We start from the raw sequence: 18994 nt of genomic DNA on the forward strand, positions 1-18994 counted from the left end.
ATTCACCTTCATGTTCATTAATGCGGTAGCTCCTTATTGGGATCAAAATAAGTTGATGGTGTGGGACTGGAAGCCTGTTGTCCAACTGCAAAGGAATATGTTTTCTATACATTAAAAAATCTGGAGCATAGAGAATTCTAGCTGACGGCTTATGTGAGATCTCAAGGAAACATCTTGCGAGGTGAAGGCCTGTTAAAACCTGGTTGGAGGAGAATCTCTGAGAGGAGGCATTTGTGTTGCTGTAAGCACACTGTTCAATATGCAGCTGTCTACAATTATTGATACTGCTTGAATGTTCTGCAGGACTTACAGACGGAGTGACTTACAGATCTCTGTGTACTTTCACTGTGCTAGAAATTGGATACTACGTGTAATGCTGTAGCCCTTCTAAAATGAGGTTTGTGTGGTGTGGCTTGGCCACAGAAAAAATGACACTCTTTTATCATTCGTTGTGCTTGGACTCTAAAGCGGACACTAGGTGAATGTTTACAAGAGTGTTCTGTTTGAAGCTGAAGTTAGGAACTAGTTTGGAAAGGTGGGCTCTTCTTATTTAGAAGTTGCTATCGTGTTCTTACATGGCCACTTCTGCTCCGTCAGCAATATTTTCTACTCCTTCTGTGAGGTCAGCAGTCATATTCCTATGGAGGAAAGGAAAAGAAGCAGAAGAAAAAGCAGTTACAGTGGGAATTGTTTCATACGCCAGTTTTTGAATATCTGAAAAGGTTAAAGTCAAAGCCTTGAAGTTGCATGGAGCGCAGGAGGAGGAATCTTGCCTGCTACTCCATTGGGATAAAGGACAGCTTTCTGCACAGCTGTGTTTGTTCTAAGAAACAGTAGCAAATAATTCAGGGACGACTGCACAAAACAGATTATCCTTCCCTTTTAATTTAAAGGGAAGCACAACAGATGATAGTACAGAATAATATGAGGGATGTGACCAGGGAGGACTGGCAAATAGAACGTGGATAGAAAATGCAAGCTATAGGTAGCAAAAGCTGGGTCTCAAAATGAATTCATTAGAGATGTTGCATCCTTTTCACTGCCCATTGCTGTATCTTTACAAGGACAGTGGGAATCTGGCTGGTTGTTTCCACAGATGGGGTATTTGCACCTCACTCTTCAGTTCTTTTGCCAACAATCTTTAATGCTGCCAACTCCAAGACATCTTGGGAATTGTGGTTGATGGGTTGATAAGCTCTATAGGGGCCAGTTTAGCAAAAGCCACTGAGATGCTTGGAGTAGCTTAAAAAGAAGAAAAATGGCTTCCTTGGAATGAACAAGTGTTTCTGGGCTTTTGCTGGTGGTTGTACAGGTGAGAACATGGCTGCCAGAATTGGTCTGTCTTCTGTTTCCTACTTCACATGAAAAATAACTTCAATGGAACCTTGGCAAAAATGTGTGTAGTCAGTTGCATCAACATCAGATAAAAAAGTAATCTTTCAATCTGTGGGTTATTTATCAGAACAAGTTACAAATCAGCAGCTTTATTTTTAATCTGGACAGTAAAGTATTGAGATTGCTTTATTTTACAGAGCTAAGGATGTGTTTGATTAAAGCCTCCAAGTGGAATTACTCTGTGGCTTATCACTTTCACGTTTTGAGGACATCTCCAAACTTTATAGCATCTTTCTCCTGAGGGTATGGCTGTTTCTCTTTAAGCCAATGATGAGTATTAAGCCGCCTAATTCTACTTCTGACTTTCTTAGGGTAGAAATGTCCCCATCACCTTTAAATTAAGAGTAAACAAGCTGTTAGTTCTTGGATTATTTTCACTTTCTTGTCTACTATCCCTTAGAATTATGCAAGGTGTTTCTAAATACTACAGATGTTTGTGTGATATTCTTTGAAAATATCATCATAAATGATCTCAGCTGTCACTTGTAGGTGATTTTAACCTTATTCTTTATAATGTAATCTGCTTCACAAAGCATTTCATCCCCCAGCCCTTCTCTTTCTCACATAGTGCTAAAACTTTGTGGGTATTAGTCAGATTTTCACGAGCCTGTCTTGATAGTGGTGGACAGTAGGAGAATTTAACTTCTGATTAGTCTTCATAGCATTACAGTTCAGTTTCTTGTTTTTCCGATGTGGAGGGGGGGATGAACTGCTGTAACAGATTGTATTGCATTTCATGTATGCTATGACATTTTTCTTAATAGCTAAAACTGAGTTTTTGAATAGCTGGAATTTCTCCCTTTTTCTCCTGTGCTGAATACTTAACTTGCAAAATAATCATTCTTCAGTGAAGGCTCTAATGTTGCACAGATGGTACCAAAGCACTTCCCTTTGATTTTTAATAAGGGACTAGTTTGTCAAAGAGATTTCTCAACTTCTGTTCTGAAACCCATAATAGAGAATAATTTGAAAGGCACACAATGTGCATCATTATATTCCTTTGATGCAGATTAATGATAGCTAAACTACATTTTCTAATTGCTTCTTTTTTTTCCCCCTGCTCTAGTCTGTTACTGCACTACAGCATAACTTGGAACCATGGCACTCCAGTTATATCCACCATTATTTTTGTCTACTCCAAGTCCTTTTTTTAACACTCAAGAATTGAATTCTATTAAGTGTCAGCATTAAGAAACTTGTGTTTATTCTGTGCAAAGAGCCTAATTTAGAAAGTATTCAGATAAGCTTGTGTATGTTGATACAGTATTTAGTATATAAGCAACGGAGAGTAAATATTACTTTTAATGTAGGCTCTTTCTAACGCTGCTGTTGTGGATAATCTTTATGTTAATATAAATATTTAAAATCTAGAATTGATAAGTAATGCTTTGCTGATTTACCTTGTCTCAATGAATCTCTTAAAACTAAAAAATAAAAAAAAATGCTATTTATTAATAAGACGATTACATCTCAATCATTCGCAGTCATTTTTCCATTCCTTTTGAGATGCAGGCTCTGTGAGTTGGCTTCCACCTTCAAGACAGGAAAGAATTCCTTTGGATCGATTTTTCTATAAGCAATTTTCTCTGAAGGTAGTTTGACTGAATGCACTAAGCTACCAGATAATTCCCTCTTTATATAAAAGAACATTTACATAGTAAACTGCAACAACTTCCTTTCAGCTTCTAAGCAGTGTCTTTTCTCTCTCTGTCCAGCTTTGAGTCCATTAAAGGAACAGATTTTCAGGGAGGATAGATCTGCCATTTATCCCTCTTATTTATACTCCCTGCCTTGTGAACTTCAGAAACAGAAGAGAGGGAAGCAGAATTTGAGCACGGCATTTCTTAGCAGTTGTTATGCAGAACTGTGCAAGTAAAGCTGATGATAGCTACAGAACATTCTGAAAAATGGAGCCGAGTGGCCAGAGGGCACCCACCACCCAAGAGGAGCTGCAGGAGCTTCCCTGAGTTTGCATGGCTGGCCTCTGGGTGTGTGAAAGGAGTCTTCACAGTCTGCCTGGCCCTTTGATCTCCTTCCATGAATACCTCCTCTATTCAAAAACATGCTATCTGACATGTGAAGTAGTCCCATGTGAGGAAAAATAATCATAGGAAAGGGTTTTTTTAGTGTATTTTCAGCAGGTGCTCAGTAACCTGACTACTAAGTCCCTGGTGAGCAACCAGTAATGACCAGATGTGTTTAAAAACTTGTGAATTTTTCACAAGCTTTCTTGCTGCCAGACGTGGTATATAGAGAGCTTATAAAGTAAATACTTAATTGTGTTACACTGCTTTAGATCCTGCTTCTGAAGGACAGTGCTTTTGATTGCATTTGTCACTTGGACTTTAAAGTCTTCCTGTGCTGTACACATCAAAAAGAATTGTGGCCATCACAAAATTGTTGGACAAATTATTTTTGCTGGCTGATTCCATTCTTGCTCTTTACTTGGGGATGGCTGGTAGTTCTAGCAAGGTAAACATTTTAGAAGGGAATCTTCCTGTTGTGTAAACAATGAAGGCAAGACAAATAAATAGTAACTCTTATATTTTGCATCTGTTTCGCAATCAAGTTCTTTTTCTTAAGATGTTATTGTCAGAATGAAATTGGGTACTACATCTTCCTGAAGGCAAGCTTGTTATGAGATTTGAGCCTCAATTTCAATCCTTCTATTCTGTTTGTAAGAAACCCAACCCTAAAGGAGAACCAAATAGCTGCAGTTCTGTACTTGGTAATTATCTTGCTGGTATGGTGTAGCTTTTATTAAATAAGTAAATGATTGATTAGCTAGCCTCAAGCTGTATTCTTAAATACACTTTTGTCTGATGCATTACATATCCCTCCAGCTAAATCTCCTCATACCTAGGAGTCTCTTTTAATTTGAGGGGTAAGTAGGGTAGTTTAAATCAGAATTAAGGAAACGTTTAACCTTGAAATGCTCTTTTAAAAGAAAAATGATGTTGGATTACTAATTGTACAGCTATGTTTTAAGTAAAATAGTTATAAACATATTATTGTGTGTAATGGATTGGGACTACTTTATGTAATATCTCAGTTCATCCCAGTTTGTTGTGGAAAATAGGTTATATTATGTCCGTGGAAAAACAAGAGAAAGCATGGGTAAGACAAATCATCCTTAGAAAGTTAACACACTAAAGGCAGTATGTTGCATTCAGTGTCTGTCTTTCATTATCTAAGACTTTGTATAATTGGTTTTACTTCTATAATTTTTTTTAAAAGAAAAACAGCACACTAATCTTGTTTATGAAAAGCAGCAGCCTCCTACCTGACTTCCTAGGCAAAATGAATATTGGTTTTGTGATCCCGATTGTTAACACATCAGTAGGACTTTTGTGCGTGGTAATGTAGTTCTGGGGGCTTGGAGGTAATGAAGACAAGAAGATGTGCTTGTTGTTTCAGTGTCCTTAGTGTGTCGTGTTTACTTCACAGGACTTACCTGAGTAACCTAAAACAAGTTAGATTTCCAAGGAGGAATCTGTGATCTGTTTTAGTTCTCTTGGATTGAAGGAGTTGTTAAGTTAAACATTAATTTAGAGGTCACTTAATGGTTTTTATACTTTTAATCCACTGAGGATACTTAATAGCCCTTGTTCTCAACTGTTGTTCCCTGTACAGGATATTCCGATGTCATTTTGGCTATTGATTTGTACTGTGCTGTACAGCGTGACTTAAAAATGTGCAATGGAGCAATTTTATGAAGTGTTTGAGATGATCAAAGCATTCCTTGCAGTTATTAGCTACCAAGGGTTAGAGGATCAGATAGCAGGATACAATTGCTTGTAGATCTTATATATTCCTCTGACTCATCTGCTGTATCTGTGGAATTAATCAACATTTGTCAGGAATATTTAACATCCTTATAAGCATTTTATTTTTGATTGCTTGCAGTAACTCTTTGCGTTTTTCCTCAGATAAACTGCAGTATTGCTTCAGGAAATTGTTTCTGTACTGATGCCTGTGCACAGGCTACTTTGGTAGACCTGTTTCCAAGGACAACTCAGAGAAATAGTTTCTCTCCTCTGTGTTAGAGGAGAGAACCTCTGTATGTGTGTGCTGCCTTGTTAACCTGGGGAGTTAAGGAAATGACTCAACCTGAGTGTTTGCTTGCCCAGCAAGGCAAGTGGTTGTGGTACTCTTCTGAAGAGTACTCTGAATTATTTTTCTTCTTCCCTTTCTTTCTTAGATTCAACGGAATCTACGGCTACACCAATGTGCTCGGATATTGGAGGAAACAGTAACAAGGAACATATAAAAATGTGGTTCAGTCCAAGAAGTAGGAAGATTCGATGCATCGTGAACAAGAATCAGATAAAGACTAGTAGTAATGACCTTTGTCAAGACCCATCTTCAGTTTATCATTTCTTTCCTTCCCCTGTTGATGAAAAGCCTTCCAAACCAACAAAAAAGCCAACTCAGAGGCAGAGTAAGAAGATGAAGAAAAAACGTCTGGCAGACATCAACAGAGTGTGGCGTTTAGAGAAGCCTGAGCAAAAAGGAGGGGTTCAGGAGAAGACCTCCAAGGAAAAGAGTGTGACTATTTGCAGTGAGCCTGTAGTCCTGTGCACTCCAGAAGCAAGTAGTCCCAAAGAGGCACTTCCACAGGAGTCTACACAGGAAGCTGACCCCACCAAAAACTTGGAAGAAGTGGAAGTATCTCCAGAGGTGAAACCCTCAGAGGAGGAAGATAATGATGAGGCTGTCTGTCCTGTACAAGTCAGCAAGGACAAAAACTGTGCTGCAGAGAAATTGCCGTCAATAGAAAGTGAAGCAATGCCGTTGAAACGTGGAAGGGAGCAATCAGAACTCCCAGGTACTTCTCAGTTTAAAAGACAAAGAGGTGAGGGGACGCTTAATGGGAGTTCAGACAGTCAGACTTCTTGCTCAGAGGACTTGTCTCAGGATCGCCCTATTCCCCAAGTGACCGAACCCAAGACACCTGTTCAGGTCTGTGGCAGCGTAATGAAGACGAGAAGCTCTGCAGCAAGAAGCAGTCCTTCACTTCCAGAAACTCCCTCTACTCCATCTACTTTCAAGGCTTGCAATCAAGCAGGAATACCACAGAGTCCTTCTGTGTTCAGGTCTCCTGGTAGTAACCCAATTGCCAGAAGAAATTACAAAGGGGAGACTTTACTCCATCTTGCTTCCATCAAGGTAGGACTATATTTTCTATTTCATCTTTAAATGTGTTTAAAATTCATTCATTGTCTTTGAAATATCCTGAAAACCACCTCAGCACATTCTGATTTTGTGGGCAAAGCTCATTATATGGTCTTCCTCCTCTGCAGTTAGTGAGTACTTTCCATCTTGTCTCTCTGACTTCATAAAGAAATGACTTGGAATCATCAAAGATGCTTATTATTGAGGATCTTAGTGTATTTTACAGTGTTACTTAGACACATGCAGATGGAGTAAGCTGAAAACTTGCAGTCAGCCTCATCAAATGTGTTATAATAGCGGCTCTTCTCTGTGAGGGCATTACAAAGAGTTTGTACCCTAGCAATTTAAATGTTCTCTGTGCTAAATCATAATATAGAAATGCTGTGTTGTTAATCAGCTGCCCATGCTGGTGGAATTGATTCACCTGTAAGCATCCTGACATTTATACTGCGCTTCTATTTGTCAAGACAAAGGCTGTTCTTGATAAATAACTGTGCCCTCTTTCAAAGGCATCCTAATAAGCCACTCCTGCTGCACATGAGACCTTTTTAAGTGGAAGTGGCAGCTGAGCCGAGTTCACATCTCTTACTTGATGCCATTAATACTGAATTAGGGAAGAGAAAATGAGATGTTGTCCTCACAGGACTCAAAAGCTTTAAAGGATAGATCTTGTTTCTTCTCTTCATAAGTCCTCTTTATTAAAACTCATGGTTACAAATTATCCTTCCACGATTTTCTGGGAATTTCTGAAGGACAGTATTGTGACTCATTCTTAAGATTGATCTACCTTGATGAGTGTTGACATAGTTGTGGTTTCCATGCCTGATGCTTCTTTGGAACACAAGTAGTTTATCCAAGTACTTTATATCAAATGGCAGGTGTGTTCTCAAAGAAGTTGGTCTTGGAAATATTTGGTTGCATGCTGTACCTGTTTTCCCATTGTGCCTCTAAAAAAATCCCTGCCAGATCTTTGGTTTCTGAGAGAAGTATTTCTCTTCCAGTGTTGTGTTACAGGTGAATATTTCTTCATGTTTCTGCAGCCTGGGATGTTTCTCCATGTGTGTAATGAGAAAGCCTTGGAGCTGCCACCCTCTCCCAAGTGAAACTAAGTCTAGTTCTCTGGGACTTCATTAATTATAAAAAATATCTGTTATTTTCATTAGCTGTTAAAGTCTAATACTCTGGCTGTAATGAAAGCTAATTGACTTCCCTCTTTTTTCTTATTTAAAATAGATAATTAACAACATTATGAGGCATTAAAATTAAGTGTATTGTGCTGTTTCAAATGATTCTGAGGAGTTGTTCCCATTTAGTACTTCTACTCTGCTGATAAACTGCATGAAATCAGAATGGCTTTCAAGAAAGATTCTACAATGGATGAACTTAATGCTGAGTTGCAGTAATAAATGAAAATAAATGCGGCTCTTCCCTCGGCACACAGCACTAGTGTTTATCTTCCTCCATAGTCATTAAAGGTAAAACTTCAGATTAGTCAAGATACAAAACATGCCCTTCTGCATTCCTGATACTCTAGCATGGTGGGAAATTGCCCCTTCAACAGTCCATCTGTATAGTGTGCTATTATTTTCTTTAACAATAAAATAATGAGTTATTCACGGTGTAAGCTCTCTTACTTAAGTGCTGCTCAGGAATGTGACTTGGTACTACTTAGATTTCAGATGCTGTACTAACTAGCTAGTGAGGAAAGAAGGGGATTACATCAAAGCTTTACCCATGGTTAGCCCACTGAGCTGGACTCTACATATTCATTAAGCTTAGCACTGCAGTACTGCTAGGTAAGCTCCCTCTAAGCCCTTGAGAGTATTCCTTTTTATTACTTTGTTACCAGTTGTGTAACGATGACCTGAAAGAAGGTTTTTGTGAGCACCACATGTCCAACTTCTAGACCTTTTTAGGTCTAGAATCCTAGGATCCTTTTTAGGTAGACATCTGACCTTGCCAGCTGTGCAATTCCTTCCTCTTGGTACCAGATATGTATCTAACTCATGATAAATGTTGGGCCACACATGCACATGAGAGGCAACGCATCCCTTGCTGCTGTTCCTCTTTAGCCTTTAGACAGTGAACAAGTGTCTGATGTCACCCAGTCATCCTCAGGTATCCAGGAGTTCTCATGCAGAGTTTATGTAACAGAAGCTCTGAGAGAAGCTCCAGTTGGGCAGGTATTGAGTTACTTCATCCTTAAAGACTTAGGAGGTGTAGGACACCAGCACACAGAGCAGCCAGGAGCTGTTGCTGACTTCTGCTCCTCTACCTACAACAGCCAGTTGAAGTTGCTGCTTTGTATTTTCTTAAACCAATTCTCGCATTCCCAGATTGAATTTTGCTTTTCACAAAAGTATTTCGGTTTTTCTGGGTGACGAGTTCAGTTTCCTTGTGCTTATTAAGGATATTTCCAGATGTTTCAAGTTCTTCGCTATCCAGCTGCTTGTATAGGATGCCCTGTGTATTTCCCAAGGATATCTCCTGTTCCTAGGCCAGCAGCATTTTCTGTTGTCAGTGTTTCAGCAGACATCTTCCTCTGTTGGTATTTTTCCCACCATAACCATAAATGCCTTTATGATGGTTGCTGCCATCACGGTTAGAGAATTAACTCAAAGAATCTGGAGGTGAGAAACTCTCCATTTACTGGAAAAAGGGGTTTTTGTTCAGTTGTTTGACTCAAAGCTTGAAATCTCTTGAGTACTTCTGCAAGCAAAGGGAGAAGTGCTTGGCTGGTGTCATACGGGTTTTTAACCCTAATGCTTTGAGTTTCAGTTTTCGAACTGGTAGAATTTTTACATAACTTAATAATTTAAAGGTGACTTTCGGTGGAAAATGTGTATGGTTAATGGAAGCAGTAAAGGAGAAAATGTCAAAAATGTGCCTAAAGGGACACTTGCAATTGTTCTTAACCATCTGTTCTTGTTAGCATCGTGACACAAGTGATGTTAGGACTTGAAGGGGGTGGGGGAAGAACCCAAAATGTTGTCCAAGCCAAGTGGGGCTGGTTTTCTGGGTTTATGCCACCAGCATCTGCAGGAGCTAAATGCTGACTGGGAGGGACGCGCTTTCAAAGCTGCATAAATACCCTCCTCTCTGTAAGCTAATGCAGTGCTATCTTCTGGACCTGCCAACAGATGGCCCCAATGCCTTTCCTGCTTTGTGACTTTTCTGAGCTCCCTTAAGCAGAGGAAGAGCAAACCCGATCCATTATGTTGTTGTCACTATACATAAGGTCGGTTATGAGCTTCTAATGTCCTTTGCTTTACTTCTTCTGAACAGATAATGTTATGCTCTGCGATAGTTCCTGACTCTTTAGAAGCCGGTTGTAATCTATCATTGATAATGAGATGTTAAAGAAAAAACAAATCAACATTTCCCTCAGCTTTTTAATGTTAGAGCTTTTCTACCCGATGTTTGTCCTGTTTGCTTCTGAACAAGCAGCATCTTCAGTTGTTTCTACTCTGGCTGCAGAGTGAACACAAGCCATTGGGCCGCACTGGTGTAGCTTTGACTGCTGGGGACTGGTGATTTTCTGCTGGCATTGCTGGGCACACGTAAATTCAAGGGATCAAACGCACATAATATATTTCAATGTCAGTCAAAGCATAATTGATGGAATTGTAGGGGTTGGAGGGAACATCTAGGCATCAAGTCCAACCCTCTGCTAAGGCAAGTTCTCTACAGTAGGCTTTACGAAGCATGTCTGAGTAATCTCAAAGCTGGGTATAAGTGTGGACTCCTGCTTTCTTGTGGAGAAAAGGGAGATGGTATAAATGATTTTTGTGACTGGGCTTTGTCCCTACCAGGTATTTAGCCTTTCTCGTTTAGAACTGACCAGAGCACTAACTGATGAGTAACTATCGGTTTTGACCACTTGTTAACTGACCACTTTGTATCACCCTCTGGTGCCAGTAACCCTCCTTGCAGCAGGGGCTTTGTGGTGGTTGCTAAGAATCTGCTTCTTGAAATTCCTGCTTCACAAGAGGATAATCAATCAAAGAGCTGCTTGGCACATCATCACAGAATGGCTTGGTTTGGAAGAGACCTCAATGATCATTTAGTTCTCAAAAAGGCATGTGCTCCTATCATGTGCCATAGTCAGAAATGAAGCAGTCAATTCAATGCTATGCTGCTTCCAATTTTGAGGCTGCAGCTCCTTAATGTATCTCTTGCAATCCTGATTGACAGCACAACTGCAGTCACTGCACAGCACCGCTGACATGACAGCTTCCCTCCCTTCTGTCAATCTCATCGCAAGGTGCTGCTTGTGGGAAGTGGGTTCCATTTATTTACAGCTTGGGGAAGGGGGGGGGAAGGATGTCAAAATACTTCTGTGAGTTGCAGAACACCGATCTTCCCATCGTTTTTTACTCTGTGGATGTTGTTCCATTGTCCACGCCAGCTATGCTTCCTTTGCTAAAGCTACAGTAATGCTTTACGAATCAACATTTACATTGCTGTTCTGAGCAGCTGTGATACTCTGGTGCCCACACAAATTATTAGCTATGCTTACTGCGCTAGAGGGGAGTACTGCTGAAATGTCAAACCTTTCCTGTACGTGTTTGCAAACTTAACTTTAAATGATAAGCTCAGATCTTGCTTAATATAGATAATTGTGTCTTCTCTCTGTAGAGAAAGATCTGATGCTGATCTCACCATCTGAGCTGTTTCTGAGTAACTGTTGAGATTTGATGCGTGTCTGTTACCTTGCAACCGTAACAGCAGCATATTCTTAAATTGCTTTGAAATGTAATGTTTTACTGGGACATCTAAGCTCTGAGTTTAATGCATGAAACTTCCCTGCCGTCTAATTTGCTTGGCTGCTGTAGAGCCGGTGCTTCTCAGTGCTTTCTTCATGAATATTGAGTTGTTGCTTGCTGGATTTATTTGTGCTGACCAGAGTCTGATATCTTCATATTTTCTCTAACTAGAGTGAAGATTAAAGCTGTTTTTCAGCAGCGCCCCCTACTAACAAAAATAAACGGGATTAAGTGTATTTCTGTTGTAATATTTTCTCACATTTTCCTAAGATATGCTGTAGAATAACAGTTCCTTGATGCTATGTCAGCTACAGAACTTCATGTATTGTGTAATAAACTTTTTTCCCTATAGCTCTTATTTATACATTGAAAGTTTGGTTAAGGACAAGGGCAAGATACCAGTTTACACATTATTATTTCAATACCTTGCTCTAGGGCAAGTGTTAGCTATTGTCTTGCAGTGTCTTCACTAAATCTGCCCAGTAGCTTCTTTTGCCATATTGTTATGGAAGCAGATCGGAGGCCAAGCAGGAATCAGTTTCCATTATTTTCATTTCCTTGCCTATAGTAAAACCTGAATATAATGTGTTTTCCAAAAAAGCAATTGAAAACTGTTCTGTTAGAGTAAGTGTCAGAGTTTCAGTAAGATTCAATGTAAGTAGTAATTTTGGTGTTAAATAAAATAAATAAATCTTTTCCTTTTGACTTGTGGGGGAGAAACAATCTACAGGAGCTTGTTTGGCTTATTAGTCTGTTTCACCTGCACATGATCCACCAGATCAAACTTTCCATTTCAGGATTCTGAGTTAAGACAGTTATGCACCTGATTTTAATGTAAAAATATATGTATATGGGGAAAATGGGCAGCTCCTTCTAACTGAACAGCAATGATAGACATTTGTCTCCAAAGCAGCCCAGTGAGGCTGTGAGTGCCCCCTCCATGGAGGCATTGATGGAGCCTTGAGCAACCTGGTCTAGAGGGAGGTGTCCCTGTTTATGGCAGGGGGGTTGGAACTATGTGATCTTAAAGGTCCCTTCCAATCCAAATCATTCTATGATCTTAGCAGTTTCAAAATAGAAGACTGATTTAATAACATTGTCACTGTAAGTATACTTAGAATATTGCATCTCTTCAATTTGTTGTCTTTGTGTGTCTCCATTCCCCTGTAATGGTAATTGTTTCTCACCTATTTAGGGTGACTTAGCAGCTGTTGAAGAGCTGCTGAAAAATGGGGCAGATCCCAACATTAAGGACAATGCTGGCTGGACACCACTGGTGAGTTGTAGACTTCTTGCCTTTTGTCTTTCAATCAGATTTCATCCGTCCTTATTTTCATGCTTTGGTTCTCTTTATACACACTTAGGTGACAAAGAATTGTTCAAGGTAGAAAATGATGACACTGTAAAAGAACTTATTAACAGTTGCAGCCAAATCCAACTTTTCTCTGCTGGGTTAGAACCTGCAGCTGGTCTGTCTGAGATTCTGCAAATGCAGAAGATGTGACTACGACACCTAGAATGTGATCGCTTACAGACGTCTGTATTTCATAAGTACTTCATGTCCTTGTTGTTTTTCTTAACATTACTGGAAGTAGATGAAGTGGTTAATAGAAAAAATATCACAATTACAGAGAATAAATACAAGGCTTTTTTCAGTGACTTCTTTCTCTACTAAACAGTACTTTAGACTGAATCTGTAATCTGTGAGGCTTTGTTCTTTGTGTTCTAATTTGAACACAATTGGCCTTTGTTCACCTCTTCTCTTGTGCTTGTTATTAGTGCCAGGTTCCAAGGTTAGTTCATGTTGGGAATGTAATGCAGTATTCTTGCATCATTTTCCCTGATTATCTTCTGAGAGGGTTTGAAAATGAACATGTTAACTGGTATGACAGAGGCCCTTCATCTGAACTCTGTTTCACTTGAGTTTTCTCTCTTTGCTGCTTGTGGACTCACCATGCTAGCACGAGGCATGCAACCATGGGCACCAAGAGGTGGTGGAGCTGTTGCTGCAACACAAAGCACTGGTGAATTCTACGGGCTACCAGAATGATTCGCCACTTCACGACGCTGCCAAGAACGGGCACGTGAGCATTGTTGAGCTGCTGCTTCTGCATGGTGCCTCCCGTGATGCAGTGTGAGTAGATGTAATGCTATTTAAGCTGTAGCACCAGCTAGAGTATCCAGGATGTATGATAAGTAAATATAAAGCAAAGCTAGTAATAAAATGTGATTACTTGTAGTGGTAGTGGAGATGTTAAACATTATATGCTGTGTTGTACTTAAATCCACTCCTTTTCAAGGTGTTTTGTTTCTGTTTCCCTTTGTCCTAGAATTTTTGAAGTTGTCTAAATCATAAATAACTGGGGACTGTCCTAGGAAAGTAACAAAAGAAGCTTGTCCTGTTGTAACACTCTTCTGTTGATATTTTGTTACAGCTCAGTGAGGTATGGAATGCTGAACTAGATGAGCTTTGAACTGCTACAGCTGTTTTTTTTACTTTCCCTGCATTCCTTGCTAGCAGAAGGTGTTTCAGTCCAAACTGCAGACTGTTTAATGTGGTTGTAGGTGTTTTAGTATTGCTGTTGTGCCAGAAGCACCCAACACATGTCAAAGGAAGGGTCTGTGTATGTGTAACGACAGGATGAAGTCTTTCATGACATAAATTTCCTTCTCAGGAGCATAACAAAACATAAGCAGATTCAGTTTAATCGCTTCAGCTTACAGTGTTCACTCATGAAGATCACAGAACTGAAGTATTCTCAGGAAAAAGATGGAGTTTTCAACAAGTCATAGTCTTGAAAACACTGGAGTTGGAGAAACGGGAGGGAGGGGGAAATCACACAAAATAAGCCACCCCAACTGTGAAAAAGGATCAGTTGTTCATCTTCACTTTGTTCTTGAACAACAAAGGCCTGCACGTTACACCTTAAGTTGGCAACTTCAGAAACTAATTTTCAAACCACTCCTGTATTGCTCTCTGCTTGTGTGACACTTAACCACTTGTCTGTCTGGTATCTGAAAGTGTAGCACAAGCAACAGCTTTGATGTAAGTTTTCAACAGGACTCCAGCGCTGCAGGGTTTGCATGGCAGACTCCAAATGCCAGCACTGGGACTTTTCAGGTTTCTTATTAGCCTTAATCTCTGCTGCGTGGGCTTAGATAAACTGAGACAAAGCTGAACCTATTTCAGCTCATTCTATGTGAGCAAACATGACCTTCTGTTGAAACAGGAGCTTTTTAATCATGGAAGGGAAAGATTTAAATAAATCTTAAACTTTGCCATAGTTTTCACTGAATATGGGTAGGATTCAGTTGAGTATTAAGGCACTGGGATAAAGGCTAGGTCATAACTCTGCAGCCAGCTACTTCCTTAGTACCTTAAGTATTAAAAATGGCTTCTTCTAAATACAGTGTTCTTGACTTAACCTCCAGTGTACTCAAAATCTCTGTGTGCTGTTTATAAACATGCAAAAATATACTTTCTTCTTAAATATTTTGGGGAACAAACATAGTCTTTCTTGATCTGTTTCATTGCTTTGGCAGAAAAACATCCCTGCCTGCCCCCTGCCCTGGAAAAAGTGAGGATTCCAATTTTTCTGTATGTTCTCTATCCCTGTCTGAAGAGTTACTGCATATATTCCGATCATAGCAATGAGGGGAAGATGGTTTTTTTCCATTTTACAGGGAACATAAGAGACGTAAAAAAAAAAGAGATCTAGAAGTGAGGTGTTCAGACTTGAATAGTAAGACTTTGCTGACCTCTTCCAAACATTGCCAAGAAACAGTATAAACAACAACAATGAATGTGAGACTTCTGAGAATGTCTTATACTTCCTTCCCTTTTCTACTGAGCCCTGCTAGTTTTTAACAACAAATTGCTTCAGTCTTTCCCTGGAGCAAACTGACCAGGTTTTACAGGGTGGCTTTCTCCCTCTGCACCTTGTCCTAATTAAAACAGTAGTTGGATTTGAAACCTCTTTAATGTAAGAAGTTTAATATTTTTTTCTTAGTGAATTCACGAACCCTTATAATGAAGTCAAGACTCTGGCAAGAGGCACGTTTTCTTCAGAGTTTTTTCATATATCCAGGAGACCTGTTGAGCAGTGCTTTAAAAACAGGAGGCAAGAGTGGGGCGATCACCTCAGATAGTGCACTTATCATTGTCTGTTTGGCATGATTAGTTATAATTGGCCTCGTTCTTCTGAATACAGGATATGCTTACCTACATGTTATGACTAGCCTTGTTAATGTAGAAATTGGGAAGTAATGAGCAGAACTAGTGTCTGAAGTTTGAACTTCAGGAGTGCCTTAAATTTAAAGGTGTGCAGTGTGTAAGCTAGAACTATAACAAATTTTGCTAAGCTGCTGTCTTTGCTTTAATTCTTTACGTGAGATTCAGTTTGGTAATTGCATGAGCTCATCAAGTGCTTGGTGAACTTTTAAGCTGGTTGAGGGCCGTTTTTATCCTAGTGTGTTGCAGTCATTCTTCTTTGCCTCATAGAGTGGGGGAACTTTTGAATGGTTCACTGTGGTTACTCGCATTTTTCCTTTAGTTAAACTTGGTGAACTGTGAGCATGAAACATGTACTCAGATGTTACTTGAGATATGCAGCATGAAAACCCCCAGAAGTGGCTGATGCGGCTGTTCTGACCATAGATGTAACTTGATTATGTCTTAATATCCCTTGTGTGCTGGAGAGTTAATCTATCGGAATTAAAGTGAATATTACATTGAATAGCCTGTTTAGAGCAGTGGTTTTGAATTTCAGTGTGAATCTTGATTGTACAAGACAAAATATATATTTTTAAAGAAATGCAGTGTTTTAACTGAAGACCTCAAGGCAGTTAAGATCTCTTGGGCTGTAGGGGATTATAGATATATCTAGGAACAAATACAACCATTTTCCAAGGGACCTCAAGGCATGAGGAAGTAACTAGGTATAATAGAAAGCAACTGCATATCTTTTGGACAAAGAGAATACAGGTGAGAGCTACAGTGTCTCTGGATTTCAGTTCTAGGATTTCAGTCTTCCTTAGAAAGAATTTCCTTGGAAGTCTGTCAGATTTGGTAGTTGTGGCACTTCTTTTACCATTTGAAGTTTCTTCTGACTAGGAAGGACACAATGTGCAAATGGAAAATATTATATGCACCAATGGATCCATTGGTTGTCCCACTGCTCTAGTTAATTTTTTTAAAGTTAATCTCCTACACGGAGCTAATTGAGTTTTTTACAGCTTTTTTTTCCATGTGCTCCCTCTCTTGAATTCTGCCTTTTTCCTTGCTTCGCAGCAAGCCGAGTGATTAGAAAAATTAGGTCTTTGCATTTGCAGTTTCATGGTGCTTTCTAAATGCTTTCACTCAAACGGGCTATCTTGCCAGCTCTTCATGCGCAATAAGTTTAGCATTAGTAAAAATGTTTAGGTGTTAGCAGTCTGAATAGTTGAGTCTGATTCTGAATTAACCTGGGAGAATGTTTTAAGGATTGGCTGTTGCCCCCAGTTATGAATGGCATAGAGATAAATGTGATTCTGGGGCTTCTGAGGAGCTGGCAGGGATATATCCCTCTGTCTGTTCTCCCCTGGTTGCTTGTTTCTTGAAAGTTCCTTGAAACATGTAGGAGGTAGCTGTTAAATTTCTTATTTGCTACAGCAATTAGTCTCTTTGTAGTCTCTGTAGCCAAGAATTCAGCAGCGTTCCACCATAAACCGAATCCCATTTGTAAAGCTTTTCGCAAGAAGCTCTTTGATCGGTCAGTCCTTAAGATATCACATGTCGCTGTCTCATGTAAAGCCGTACTCAGAAGATTATATTGAGTTGCTCTTCATTGGGCTCATCTTTGTTCTCAGCACAGACATCCTGCTCTTTGATTGGAATTTGCTGGAGCCCTAAGAGCCCTCCTCTGAATATTCCTTGATGACTGACTAATAGGAGAGTGTTTGCATCAAAGGATACATCTGACTCTTGAACGTTTAAATCAACTTGCAAAAAGCCCTCTTACACTCTTGGAGAAAGAAGTGTGCCTTAGAGACCTTGTATTCTGTCTGAAGCACCAGAGGCACTTAGTACTGTCTGATGGTAACACTTGTGTCTGTCGTCCCTCTGAAGGTAGAACTTGTTGGCTCAGCAGTCATGTGAACCCATGCTCAGCAAACAGAAACCTGTATGGGGAACATTATTGATATTCCTCAGAATGCTGTGTTTGTGTTCCTATTACAGACCTAGTGTTAATGGCACTCAATTTCATTTCACAGTGTGGATTAAAAGTTCAAATCCTCAACAACATGGAGGATTTCTCATGTTCTTCAGCTGCAGATAGATTGGAGCACATATTTTTTGCCAGTCCTGCTCATGGTTCTAGAAACAATGCATATTCCTAACATATTAGGAATAGTCCTTTTGACTAACTACACCAAGAATGGCACCAGCTGAACAGAGACCTGGTCTCTTTCTGTTTATGATTACCTGTAAGTGCCTAAGTAAAATGAAAAAAATCTTGTTTTTTGTCCTTATTCTTATACAAGGAAGTCAAAGAAATACTGTACTCAATATCTGTTTTACAAAGGCATTCCTTAGTTGTTCTTTGTAGAAGAACTATTCTCACTTTTCAGTGATTTCCACCCCCCTCTTTCCCTTCTGATCAACAAACTGCTTTGATACAAATATTCTGAACACTTAAACCCATCTCTTGGGCTGGTGTGTATATTTTTTTCCAGCTCTGTTTTCTCAGGCTCATCATGGTTCACTTTAACTGTGCCACTTTAGCATCCTATGACTAGCTATTAATTCTTTGCTTGGAAGGACAGGATGGCATTTTGCAGTGCTCTGGTAAGAGATGATTAAAACGTTCTTAAACAATGGGAGAAAGGGGAAGAAGACAATCAAATGAATACAGAGGGACCAGCTAAAGCTTCTATTTGAGCAGTTTATATTTAACAAATGTCTTCTGCCAATTAAACATAGAATAGCAGTGGCCTGAAGGTAAGTATTCATCAGGTGATTAGCTTTTTCTTTTACTAGTCAAGGATCTTACTGTACTTGTGGGAGAGAGAAAGGGCACCCCCAAATCTCTGCAACTAATGTGTTTTCTTCCCCCCCACCCCCATTTTTCATAGCAAAAGTTCAGTCAGCCATCCAGTCTAAGGATGCCTTTAGTGTATGTGCTACTGTTGTTTCCCTTCATCCATTGTTCAGAGGAACTGTCCTGCAGCAGTCTGAGTGGGAAATGACCCTTATTTAAAGAAAAGGCAAAAGCTACCCTGATGATGCATGACAAAGCAGGAACAGCATGACAGTATTTAATGGGCTACAACTTCCAGGACTGGGCCGAGGTTTAACCAATTATCTTTTAGTCTGCAGAATTTGTATTAGGCTGGTTCTCTGCTCATTAGTAACGCAGGAGAGCTCTGGTTGGGCAATGATATGAAATTGGAAACTGTAAAATACCAGAATCTCCCATGTGGGGTTTTTGTGGGTTGTAGTGTTCCCAAGAGCTAAAGTCAGAAAGCTGTGCTCAGCCAGGAGCATTGAAGGAGTCTGGGGTCAGACCTATCTTTTAACTTACAGCTGGGCAAAGCCCCCCAGTGTAGTCAGAATGAAGATTTAATGATTTGAGCTTTTGTTCAGGCTGGGCTGAGTTATGGCCTTGTGGAATTTGCTG

General features: G+C 39.7%; 1 protein-coding gene across 1 annotated transcript in view; it reads left to right on the forward strand.

Annotated features, from left to right (window-relative positions):
* Positions 1-18994, forward strand: part of BARD1 (BRCA1 associated RING domain 1) — a 38337-nt gene that overhangs the window by 4834 nt on the left and 14509 nt on the right. The window contains exons 4-6 of the mRNA XM_015867992.3: positions 5597-6564; positions 12532-12612; positions 13298-13470. Of these exons, the coding sequence (XP_015723478.2) occupies positions 5597-6564; positions 12532-12612; positions 13298-13470 (1222 nt within the window). The remainder of the gene's footprint in view (positions 1-5596; positions 6565-12531; positions 12613-13297; positions 13471-18994) is intronic.

Source organism: Coturnix japonica, chromosome 7 (genome assembly GCF_054131305.1).
Source record: "Coturnix japonica strain WE chromosome 7, WE-NBRP24, whole genome shotgun sequence".
Classification (NCBI taxonomy): Eukaryota; Metazoa; Chordata; class Aves; order Galliformes; family Phasianidae; genus Coturnix; species Coturnix japonica.